Consider the following 12,308-nt stretch of genomic DNA (forward strand, 5'->3'; position numbering starts at 1 on the left):
GTATATATGTGTAATTAAACTAGATTCTATTCTCAATGTTACTTCATTATTTTATTATTGTTTCATATATATATATTTTTTTTTTAATTTACATGTGCTTCTAAGTTAATAGAACTAAACACATGTGTATGTATTAATTGCTATATACGTCATAATTTCAACCATAATATTAAATTATGGTATGTATTATTAAAAAGTATAGTTTAATGTATATATTAAATACATATCATTTATTCGTAGATTTTAAATATGGATACTGGATCAAAGAAGGAGATTAATGAAATGATTACCAAATCAGTCCCTGGCCCTTCAACTACAAAGAGGCCGAAAGTTTTGAAGGAAAAAGGTTGTCGCCGTAAAGAGACTATCCCAGAAAATGATATTATCAATACTGATAATACAGTAACAGATTCAGCAGTACATGATAAAACAGAAAATAAAGATGTAAAAACTGGGGATGTGCTGGAAACAACAATTGACCGAACAAAAAGAAAGGCTGCAATAAAAGCTGCAATTAATATTAAAAAGCAGCAGTCAACGTCACTTGTTACAAAATTACGAAGGCTATCTCTTGATGATGACAGTAATGTAAATGTTTGTGTCATATTATGATGAAATTTAATACTTTTAATCTTATGTTACTAATCTTATCTTATCTTATGTTACTAATCAATACTAACCCTTATATGTAGTACCCAATAATGTTTGATATCGGTTAATTAATACGTCAAAATCTAATTGCTTATATAATTGTATGTACATTGTGTATATAAATACTACTATAACGTTGTTAAATATATTCTAAATTTTTAGAGGAAACGTGGAGGCCGACCTAAAAAAAAGGAAAGTGCTAGAAGTAGTTCAGATGAAAAAAACACAAAAGGTCCTACAAAACATAGTAAAACAAAAAAGAATGTTTTAAGCGAAACAATTTCAAAAGAAGATGCAATACAGCCAGAAAGGATTGAACCATTAAAGTCTTCAATGACAACAAGAGATAGTAATATAAAGAGAACTTTTTCACGGAGTGAAAACACGAAGGGTAAATATTCTAATATTATTGATGATACAGTAATTCCATCAGCAAGAAATGATATTGAAGATCCTTCAATGTGCGAGGATGCACTTGAGAAATTTACTCCTCTTATGAATTCCACGATGGACATCAATTCTACTTATACGCAGAAGATGATGGACGCTACCGCAATTGTAGAACCTTTATCACCAATAAAATCAAACGAAACGGTAGTAATTAATAGAAACTTGGCTAGTAGTACAGGAAAAAATAATGAACCTAAATTTACATCACGGTCGCCAATAACTCTGCAGGAGGAGGTTCAGCAGCTGAATCAAGCGATTGGACTCACCGAGTTCGAAGAATTATTCGCAGAAGATGAGCCATCCCGTGAAAGGGAAATGTCTAATAGAAACATGACGAAACAGGACATTCAAAATGAAATGAAGAAAAATGTGCCCGTAAGAAGGAGAATCGAGGCCTTTGAAAAAGAAAAAATTTCAGAAAAAGCCATTGTTCAAAAACTGGCACGAAGATCTGTCGAAAAAGCAAAAAAAATCTTATTAGCGAAACAAAAGAAGGAGACTCGGATGATGACATTGCAGGTAACATTACAAACAGTATCAAAGTATTCTTCTGTTATAAAAACACAAGCTATTATTCATTCGATATTTTATCCAAAATATAGCTCCAAACAGTAAGATCCACCTGACGACCTGACGACGACACATCGGACGATGAAGCCAGACCAAGTCGTACAATTCCACATTAGGCGCAATGTAAGTGTTGTTTTACTTAATGAGTTAATAAACATTATAATGCATGGAGTACTGGAATTTTTATCAATTTTAGCGTACATACGCGAAAATGAACTTGCAATGCAACGATAAATTCCGAAGAAAGCAGTCTATAAATTCTTTGATAGAAGAATGTGCACACCAGATTTAACTGAAATGTTTGAAAATATAGATAGGAGTAGATTACAACGCACGTCCAGTGCAATATGGAAGACACCACCGCGTTATTCCATGATGGAAAACGAATAGAAGTTATAATTTGTTAAACTGAATGTTGTTGATTTCAAATTGTGCCTTAGAGCAGGAATACTTGCCATACCTTGCGTGTAATATAAAAATGATGTTACATTGCAACTATCGTTAAAAGATGTATGTGTTCTTAAAATATACCAATGAACGTAAGACTATTTCACTTTTTATACTTTAGAATGATCATAGGCATATATTACTTTTATTATACTAATCAAATTTTACCATTTTTTCGTATTTATATGTATCTTCTTAAGAATTAATAAATAAACCAATTAATAAATAATTGTTTTGGTACGACTTTTTAATGAGAAGTAAATTTTATTAGATTTGCCTTATTATCACTGTTGTGTAATAATTCGCGAGATACTCTATGCTTAGCTACGCTAAGCGAGATACGCTAATATACTCTATACTCTATGCTTTATACCGTTCTTTTGCCCGCTAGTTACCTTGTACGCGAACTTTTTATCGCTAGTGGATTGTAAAAAGCTCGAAGCGGCGGTACCAAAACATAGTTATCTTCTATTAGCAAATAAAATTCTATTTTTGATGAAATTTAGTAAAAAATATTAAAGTATCCGAGGAACAATTTCTTTTGCCTGCAAAAGTCTGCCTAGTATCGGCGTTTGGATCTTTCTCGATGTTTCCAAAGAGTATAGAACAAACTTTTGACAGAAATTGCCTAGCAACAACGATTGGAACCTTCTCGATGTCTCCAGCGAGCATATAACAAACAAATGCAGTCGTATAGCGAAAAAGATTTTCATCAGATATTCATTCGTGTGATCGCCTTGGAAAGTGATACATCGAGCAATATAGTCGTTATTTTTTAGCTTTGCCTCTATTTGATCTTCATCTTATCTGCTTACGCGCTTAATAATAGAACTAGGTTTGGTCTACGTAAAAAGTAACTTCTTTTTATTAAGACTCATATTTATTAAGATTTAATAAGATACAATTTATTAAGATACATGTAACGAAAGGCAGGAAGTAGTAACATTTTACGTGAATTTGCATGGATCGAATATGCTGATGTGCTTACGAATAAGAGAGTATTGATCGATAATTATTAAAGCCAATTGTTTGTGACATGGGAATAAGCAAAAGTCATTTTTAAGTTTAAAGATCTTTAGTTTAGTATTGAAATGTGTTTAATGTATTTTAGCAAAAGTAGATAAAATAGGAATATTAAAAAGTTGTGTTTGGAAGACAAAATTTGACAAAAATGATGCATATACAAATGCTATCTGTGGTCATTAATATATTTTTTCGTTATCGACAGAACATTTTCCCTTGATTTTATTGACATACTGGATTAATCACTTCTTTAAGTTACTCGTTCTTGAAACAACATCAAAATCGTATATTGTTTCGTGCTAAAAAATCTACTAAATCCATTGACAGTGAAACGATATTTCGTATACGGTTCTTACAAGAATTATTATTATTTAAGACTTAGGAAAACGTATATACAGTAGCCACGCACACTGTGCGTATTTCTGGCGCGCGTTTCCGTTCAGTGACAGTACTTCGGCGGACTGGATTGCCGAAGCGAAAGGGTTAAAAAAATACGATAAAATCACATGTAGCTCTCTATTTGTCTAGTCGCTTTTGTAGCAATATCACTATGTCCTCTGACATACTTGAGGTTTCTTACAATTCACAAATTAAATGAACAACTGTGCAAGCGAAATCGCTGCTGTAGAATCCCCGCTTCTGTAGAATCAGTCGTATGGATTTCAAAATTTAGTGTGTCGCCGGGATTAGCGTTATCCAAAGTACGCCACAGGAATAGAACATAAAGATATTTCTCAAAATTTGTTATTGCTGGTATGATATTGCTGAAATACAAGGCTGCAGTTTCGTAATGTCGTCAAAACATTCAGTTCTTTTTTGGTCAGTCACTTTTCGCGTGCTTTGTATTGCTCTGTCGAATTTGAAAGTTTCTATTACGATAGCGGATGGTGCGAAAGACGCAAGTTTCTAGTATTTTAGAGATGTCTGAACGTCAGCTGCGTGATTATGTAACAAAAAATGGAGATATCCACTGAAATATTTTAACACGCAAGAGATTTCATGTTAAGACAATACACGCAAAGTAAATACACACGAATATAATAGTATATCCCTTTCGATGTCATTCGATTTTTGTATCATTCATTTTTTCCCCGATATATTTGAGCGATTCGAGATAAACAGGATACACTTCTAAACAATTTCTCTCAAAAGTGGCAGGAATTAATATTTTTTTATTCTGAAAACAAATAACTCTGGAAATATTGAAAATGTAAAAGAATAGGAAGCTTAAAATCCGTTCACTTGTCGATGCAATGAGCAGAACAATACATATTTGCGATAATAAGAAGAATATCTCTAATGATACTTTTAATACATCAAAAGGCAAATACTATAAAAAGATTCGACGCGCTCTTTGAATACAGCTACTATCAAGATGTATAAACATTAGAACACATAATTAGCCTAGATCGTGTCGAAGTAGTAAGTACGTATGTACTTTTGACGAATTTTTAAATTCAAAATTCTTTTGAAATCACGTTTAAAATACAGTTATTCTTAGAATATGATTTAAAATATAATCTTCTTTTTACTTTTTGCGTAATTTATTACGCAAATCATTACTAAAGAAAGTTACTTTCCAGTTGTGTTACAAAGTAATCCACTTTGTATACAGGTATGTAATAAATTGCCAGAAACTTTGATGAGAACGAACTTTTTATTAAAAAAAGTGACATCTTTCATGTATGATTTCCTCTTCAATCTAATATTTGCTTGGTAGTAGTATATCAAATATTTTTGAGCTAAAAGTAAGTAATAAATATTCGGTAGGTTTATATGCGGAATGCATAAATAATTGTTATGAATATTGAAAGTATTACATTTTTCTGTCTAAATCGTTTCGGTTCAATTTGGAAAATCTTATTCTGCGTGTGCAATTAATACCAGCAGCATGTCAACTCTAAAGTTTCATATCACGAAAAGAGTTTATGCAAAAGACGAATAAGAGTTAAGTTTGACATCGAGTAAAGAAAACCCAATTTGAAATTGATCTAACATTGTTTTTCTAAATTATTTCTAGGTATTGTTCAATTTGTTCTTTTCTCAATATTGTTGGATTTAATTAACGCAGCGTCATATTTACGCTAATATCTGCTTGTTAAGCATAATTTTAATATACAATAACATGATCTATAACTCTTTACAATTTATATTTTATCATGGCATATGTTTTAGAATATTCTCCGGCTTCTTGTAATTTTTATTCATACCTATTCCACGTGTATCATGTTCTCTTTATTAACTTGAAACGTTTTACACGCACAGGTGTACGCGAGTACTATCAATTACACGTACATACAGAACTTCCTCAAGCTAATATTATCAACTCTAGAGCTATTAATAAATGTTCATAAAGGGGATACTTCTTCACGACATGTAGTTTAATAGTTTATTAACACATTGACTGCCACGCGTGTTTTCAAAAAAAACTGCGTCAGGCCACGCGTACAGCAGTACCGAGCGTTTTCTGCTAGGTGCTCCCCATCGATGTTTTAGTAATACGAGTCGCTCAAGTGGTGATCTCAAGAATGATCTTTCGTTTCATTTGTTCGCAACATTAAAACCACTATCTATCGTTGAATATAATGAAGGAAAGTGTGGTATAGATTATTCCGATCAAATGGTTTCTTATGCCACCACAATTAGAAAAGGAATCAAATGGTACAGAAAACTTGGCATTCAATTCCTCCTGGGAATTTCTGTTGTAAACGCTTTGACGGTTTACAAAATTGCAACAAGGAAAAATATAAATATTGGAATATTGTTATTCTATAAATTTATTATTATTATGTTATTTTTATTTATTATTATATTATTTTTTTATTATTATTATATTATATTATTATTATTATTTATTATTATATACTGTTATTTTATAAATTCAGAAAGATAGTTATATCCACTGTATATACTACGTACATATATGTATAAAATATATGATTTTTTAGGAATATCTCTCTACTTTAAACTGTTACTAGCAAAGATACTTTGCAAGTAGCATTCTTATATGTTGGATTACAAGCTATTTTAATTAGCCTTGTAGTGAATATACTGTACAATATTTGTAATTTTAGCGAATGTTGTGATACTGTTCTGTAGGAGTACCAAAACATAGTTATCTTCTATTAGCAAATAAAACTCTATTTTTGATGAAATTTAGTAAAAAATATTAAAGTATCCGAGGAACAATTTCTTTTGCCTGCAAAAGTCACTTTGAGCCGGTGAAATCGAATCCTCAAGATTTTGATTAACTTGTGATGATCCGAGATACAGTAAAACTTTGCATCGCTCTATTGAAAAATATTGGTGCGCTAGGAATAAATCTCGAGTAAATAATGAGTTTACTATGTTAAAGATAAAACGTGTAACAGGCATTACATGTAAGAAATACAATGCGGGCAAAATAACAGTTCACTTAACATTTCTGTTAATTTCTAAATACATAGGATTTTTCTCCAGATATTAGCGCTTTTATTGGAACAAACAAATGAAAATGAACAATTCCGTGTAACATATTTCGGAGCCATATTGATCTGATATGTCAAACATATACATTGATATTTCGAAAATTAAAAACTATTTTCTAGAGTTGACATGTTGTTTTTCTGGTAAGTAAAATTTTTTTAATGTATACTATAACTAATTTATTAAGTGTAATTACCAGTTATTTGCCCCACTTTTATAATTTCCTTTGTATATTATATACATTATAATCTAAAACGTAACGTAAAACTCGAAGCATAGGGTCTGCGTGTGGCGAGCCACGGGACAGAAACCGTTGGAATGTTTACTGTCGCGTGTCGCCACGAATATTTCTTTTAAGGAGAGCTATAGAATTACTCCATACCTTTGTTAGGCAAAGCGTTCATCCCGTGACCGCGGCTACGTTCGGCAACTGACTGTCGCCTCGAGCCCAAGCTCACTATCACCAATCTCGAACAATTACAATCGGATTGAATAACTACAATTGTTCAGTTACAGCTATAGTAGACTCTAGGTTACAATGTTGCGGGATTATCCAAAATTCCAAAGGCTCCGGTGTTCTTTCATCTCCGACATATTTATGTGACACAGGTATATTCGTGTCGATACTTGTCTATTTCTACCGAATATTAATATACATATTTATAAGTACCACGAGTATATTCTCAAATGTACATGTTTCAACTAACTATTAAAAAACTAATTATTATAATCGCGATGTGCGAGAAGACCTATCCTGAACTAATAAATAAAGATTTGAGAAAAATGTTACTACTCACGAGTTTAAAAAATATCCGCGGTCATTATGCTCGCAAAAAGTTCTACGTAATACAACCCCACGCCGATTCGCATCTTTCCATCCTATCACACGATTGAGTGACCGGAGGAACAGAAATGCATGCGACTCACCGTTAGGAGGAACAGAGGAACAGAAGCGTTACGCCATCGAACTGCCGTGCTATCCCAGCAGAACAAAACACGATGAATGACTGCTGATTATTTGGAAAGCTGGAGATAATGAAAAATGCAAGTTTATTGAATTTGTAACTTTGCTAATAATAAAGATTGAAATGCTAATAAACTTAGATAAGTACAAAAACTGAAACTCTGATATGAAAGTTTAAAATCTAGAATAATTCCTGAAATATGTTAGTTATTTGTTTTACACTTCGATATTAAGACTTTAACTAACACTCTTTTTATTTTAATAGAAGAATAACCCGAGAAGATCCTAACCTCCCAAGTTTTTAATCAAATTGTATTCCCTAATTAATAGCGTTCAAAGCAAAATATACAAAATATACAAAATATACAAAATATACAAAATATACAAAATATACAGAATAGACATAATTAAAGTACGATATGTAAAGATACTTACGTTCTTGGCTTCTGAGCCACTGTTAGAACATTCCCAAAGAAGACGGAAAAGTTGAAGCTGTGATATGTCTACAACAAAACATAAGATATCGTTTATATCGTTAATACATAATGTTACGTCCGGTGACTCTGTACACAAACCAGGCCCCAATCCGCGGGCAACATGACAGCCAGTTGTCTACGCATCGTTACTGCGTACCCTCAATAGTCTTCAGGACCCACCATAAATCTTGGCATTTTCATAGTTCTTTTATTTCAAGTGTTCCTTAAATTTATTGTCTACTACGGAATGATACGGGAAAGTTGGTTTTTCTCACGTTCGGTGTCTCCGGCTAGCAACTTTCTCTCCGGGGCGGTTAGAACATTTCCTTGCCCACCAACCTTTTTCTCATCCAATCAGAAGCAATGACTATTGCCCTCACTTTCCTAGTCAAAACTGTCATCTACAAATCCGATGGTCCCGTGCGCTAGACACACCCATCGCTAGCCTTCCTCCGCCATAGTGTCACGACCGGCATACTTCAAATCCGACGGACTGACGATAGAGATAGAGATAAAGATGTGGCGGCACTCGGCGACAATGTATATCGCTGAAGTGCCTAATGAACCATCAACATCCCAACGGTCCTTCCACCGAAGGTTCTAGAAGAAAGAGCACGTGGCAACGATCGCGGACGCCTAGCAAATGCATGGACGGTAGGGATGTTGAGGGATGACAAAAGAAAGTAATCGAATCCGATTGAAAGTAAAATCGTAAGAGTCAGTCTTAGAAAGTCACGTCTAGAGTTCGGAAGTAGATTGTAAAGTGTATTGATGTTAGAAAAAAAATAAAGTTTTCTTTTTTTATTTTTTTACCTCAAATTCCTTTTTTATTTTGTTATTTTACGTGACAATAGCATCGTCACCGAACTTTACTGATTTTCCATCTTTAGAACAGTCGACATCTCTTGACCGGGTTTCCACCCTTAGATCAGTCACCTACTTCACTTATCTATACGCACCAGCTCAACTATCTTCTCTACAAAATTGTTGGAATAAAGTGCGAATTGTAAACCGTTATCTCAGTGTAATACTTCATATAACCACCTCTATTGTCCTAACCGAAATAGGGAATCGATCATTTCATTTGCGAGAATCATACCACGAATGTTCGTTATTAGAACACGAAACATAGTTAACACACAACGGTCGCGTGTTATAAATATCCGAAAATATTTCCAAGAATTCAAAAGTTCACAACTAAAAGAATGCTTAAAGAATGCTAGAGAAACGCGCGCGAAGCCTTGCTTTGAAGTATTTCAGTCTATTTGCGCGCCACCTCTATGAAAAAGACACAAGTTACAAAGTTGCAATATATGACGGAAACTATAGCAAATTCACGTAATATAGAAAAATAATTTGAATTCGATATACCAATACCTAGTGTGTTACAATACCTATAGAAATAGTTAAAGCTGTTATTGTTAAGATTTCTATGTTTCAAACTGTCTACACGAAGCTATCGTTAAATTATCAAAGATTCTACATTATGAATTACATTGAAACAATAAAATAATTTGTTACAAGTTCGTTTGAAATAAGAGAATGATTTCATATATTTGAATGAAAAAAAGTGATTTGTTTAATCGTATTTACTTTCATTTTAATATTCCAAATAATTACGAAACGATCTATTATGAAATATGTATCAAGTATATTTTAAAGTAGACATAAATTGTATATCAAATGTTACCCATGCTCGAATAAAAAGGCAATAGAACCGTTCATACACAGCTGTCTTAGTTAAAATAAATTAAACGTTACCAGATTTCCATGAAAATTCATCAGACTGATCGTTGATCGTCGTTGCGTCCATATATTAATATTCCTGTTACTTCTATATTATCCCCGCCATCGATCGATAACCTGCACAAAAACAAACTAGAAATGTATAAAATAATTACATGAAAATACGATCAAACGATCAATAACGATTTTATTACGAAAGCTTACGATACAAGCTACCGGTAACAGTATCATTTTGTAACTAGACGATTAAAGAGAGATACAAACAAAAAATTTCAGAAAACCACCTAATTTCATTATCTGAATGTTCGACAAATCGTTAAATAAACGTGGATTGATTAAACGATATTAATAACGAGATATAAACGATAGTAAAAAATATAGTAATGACAGTAATGAAGAAGTGACGCCGCTAATAGGTTAGAATAGGTTACAAACCTGACGCAACGTGATCCATGTTATCGATAGAAAAGAAGACGACTGAATGGACTCGTCGCACCTTAGTTTCGCTGAGCAGCTTCCAAAGTGGCGTAGTGGGAAGGATGACGGAGATACAAGCAGATACGGAAAGTCAAACGATCTACACAAAACGATCTTACACGAATCTTTCCAAATTTCAAACAAAGGATACATCGCGCAATATCTATATCTCACACAATGATTACATCCATCTTTATAAACATCGTACTGTAAGATCGAAAAATAAGGATAGAAATTTTTTTTCGCTTACTTACAATTTATTAATATTAAACTGAATATACAGATATAAATTGGACAGAGAACGATATTTATTTAACGGAACTAAATGCAATACTCGTATCTATATCAAATAACTTTACAGTTATTTGATCACTCTCGTCACAACGAATCTAACACACACACTCTCTCTCTCTACAACTCTATCAATTCTCACGACTCTACTCTTCGACGACTCGAAACCTCTAACGACTCTACTCTTCAACGACTCGAAAGCTCTAACGACTCTACTCTTCAACGACTCAATTAGCTCTGCTCTTCGCCAATACAATCCTGCCCGGTCGTGCTCGCTCTTGTTTTCGTCCTCTCACACACACACACTTTTCGGCTCACATACTTTGGCCTCTCGATTCCTTGAAATATGAAACCGTACCTCTGTTTTGACACTGCTTATCCTTTCTCGCGTCGCTGTTACTAGGCGCTCTTGGATGTAAACAAACCACGAAAGACGACGTACACGGTGTTTTCTAATTTCAACCGATCTCTAATTCAAATCTATTCTACGATATTACAGTACGATAATTCGTAGCCCCACTGGTTTGCATTCGGCATCAAAGACACATTTGTCTAACCTGGGACGAGAGAAAGAAAATGAAGCTACTGACGCTGTATGTGCCCCTAAAAGTAGGCAGAAGCCAAAGAGAAACTGCAATCAATCGGAAAATCAAATAAAAATCACGGCACGAACGAACGAGTTTGCGATCTTTCGGAAGAATCAATGGACGCGTGTTTCGGCAGAAAAAGAGAATAGAATTTTAATTTTCCTTGCAAGGTGGATAAGTATCATTGTACACGATGAGCTCACAATGCTCTTAACATAGACTAACCTATCTTACGAATAATTAAGGCTAAAACGCACGCATTCCACGGTGTCTCACGGCGTATGTATTGAAATTTATCAATTAGAATAGGTACAGCATGTTGTTCCAAATAATTATACCTGAACATTGAACTTATCGTCGAAGAAACGAAACCATGCGACTTACCAATGGTAGCACGCATCAATGGATGATGAAAACTGGTTGGCTTTGATCTAAATTGCACTTGCTCCCTTGATTCCATGAATACATTCTATGAATAAATTGATATAAATGAATAGAGTAATTATCATAAATTATTAGTTTAACTGTAGGTAAGGAAATAATTAGGAGAGATAAATGATTTTCGATATCTTACGATTGGTATAAAGGAAACTAGAATGCTTTTGCAAAAATATCTTAACCGCAGAGAGAATTGTTTTATCAAATGGCCGTCATTGAACGCTTGGATCGATTGATTAGGACGGAGTATTTAACGCAACCCTTCGGTGCAAACAATAACTGTGTACGCCGAAGGTAAAGAATATGAACTAAACCACCGAGCTTACTCAATGAATAAACCAAACTATCGTTCATCATGCATCTAAAGTAGTAAGTAATAATAATATACATAGTATCTGATTATTAATATATACGTATTGTTATTGGCAACGAAAATGTTTAACAAAATAGCAACTTGCAAATCAAGTATGCATACATATATCTAACATTTTTATATTCCAGATTAAACAAATTATACCCTGAAGCGCAATCTTATTTCGATGTTATCTCCAATTATTCTCCGATATTAATTGGCTAATTAATACATAGAACTATATTCGCAAAAACAACACCATAATACCTGCTATTACAGTAACAAGTACAGTATCAATTAACTAGAGTAAGGGAAAAAATGAAAGAAATGGGCAGAAGAAAATATCCGTATTATTCGTTATCATAACTCGT

The 12,308-nt window shown here is 33.3% G+C and overlaps 2 protein-coding genes across 7 annotated transcripts; one reads left to right on the forward strand and one right to left on the reverse strand.

Annotated features, from left to right (window-relative positions):
* The first annotated feature begins 192 nt into the window (after positions 1–192).
* LOC143305127 (uncharacterized) lies at positions 193–2,253 on the forward strand. The gene is made up of 5 exons (XM_076627727.1): positions 193–588; positions 814–1,245; positions 1,330–1,620; positions 1,704–1,794; positions 1,868–2,253. The coding sequence occupies exons 1-4, from the start codon at positions 250–252 to the stop codon at positions 1,725–1,727; spliced, it is 1,086 nt and encodes a 361-aa protein (XP_076483842.1). The 5' UTR covers positions 193–249; the 3' UTR covers positions 1,728–1,794; positions 1,868–2,253.
* A 4,998-nt stretch (positions 2,254–7,251) lies between these two features.
* LOC143304365 (uncharacterized) lies at positions 7,252–11,819 on the reverse strand. 6 transcript variants are annotated; one of them, XR_013061073.1, is made up of 6 exons: positions 11,722–11,819; positions 11,532–11,616; positions 10,228–10,369; positions 8,860–9,909; positions 8,006–8,646; positions 7,252–7,632 (listed from the first exon to the last, which is right to left on the reverse strand). XR_013061073.1 is itself a non-coding variant. In XM_076626833.1 (6 exons), exons 4-6 carry the CDS (start codon positions 9,826–9,828, stop codon positions 7,536–7,538), a joined length of 186 nt encoding a protein of 61 aa, XP_076482948.1. In that variant the 5' UTR covers positions 9,829–9,909; positions 10,228–10,369; positions 11,532–11,616; positions 11,722–11,819; the 3' UTR covers positions 7,252–7,535. The 6 variants fall into 6 exon arrangements, 5 of the variants coding, with proteins under 5 accessions (XP_076482948.1, XP_076482940.1, XP_076482956.1 ...); XM_076626833.1 differs by having other exon boundaries at positions 8,006–8,073; positions 9,808–9,909; XM_076626825.1 differs by having other exon boundaries at positions 8,006–8,073; positions 8,146–9,909.
* Positions 11,820–12,308: the final 489 nt, after the last annotated feature.

Source organism: Bombus vancouverensis, chromosome 2 (assembly GCF_051014615.1).
Source record: "Bombus vancouverensis nearcticus chromosome 2, iyBomVanc1_principal, whole genome shotgun sequence".
Classification (NCBI taxonomy): domain Eukaryota; kingdom Metazoa; phylum Arthropoda; class Insecta; order Hymenoptera; family Apidae; genus Bombus; species Bombus vancouverensis.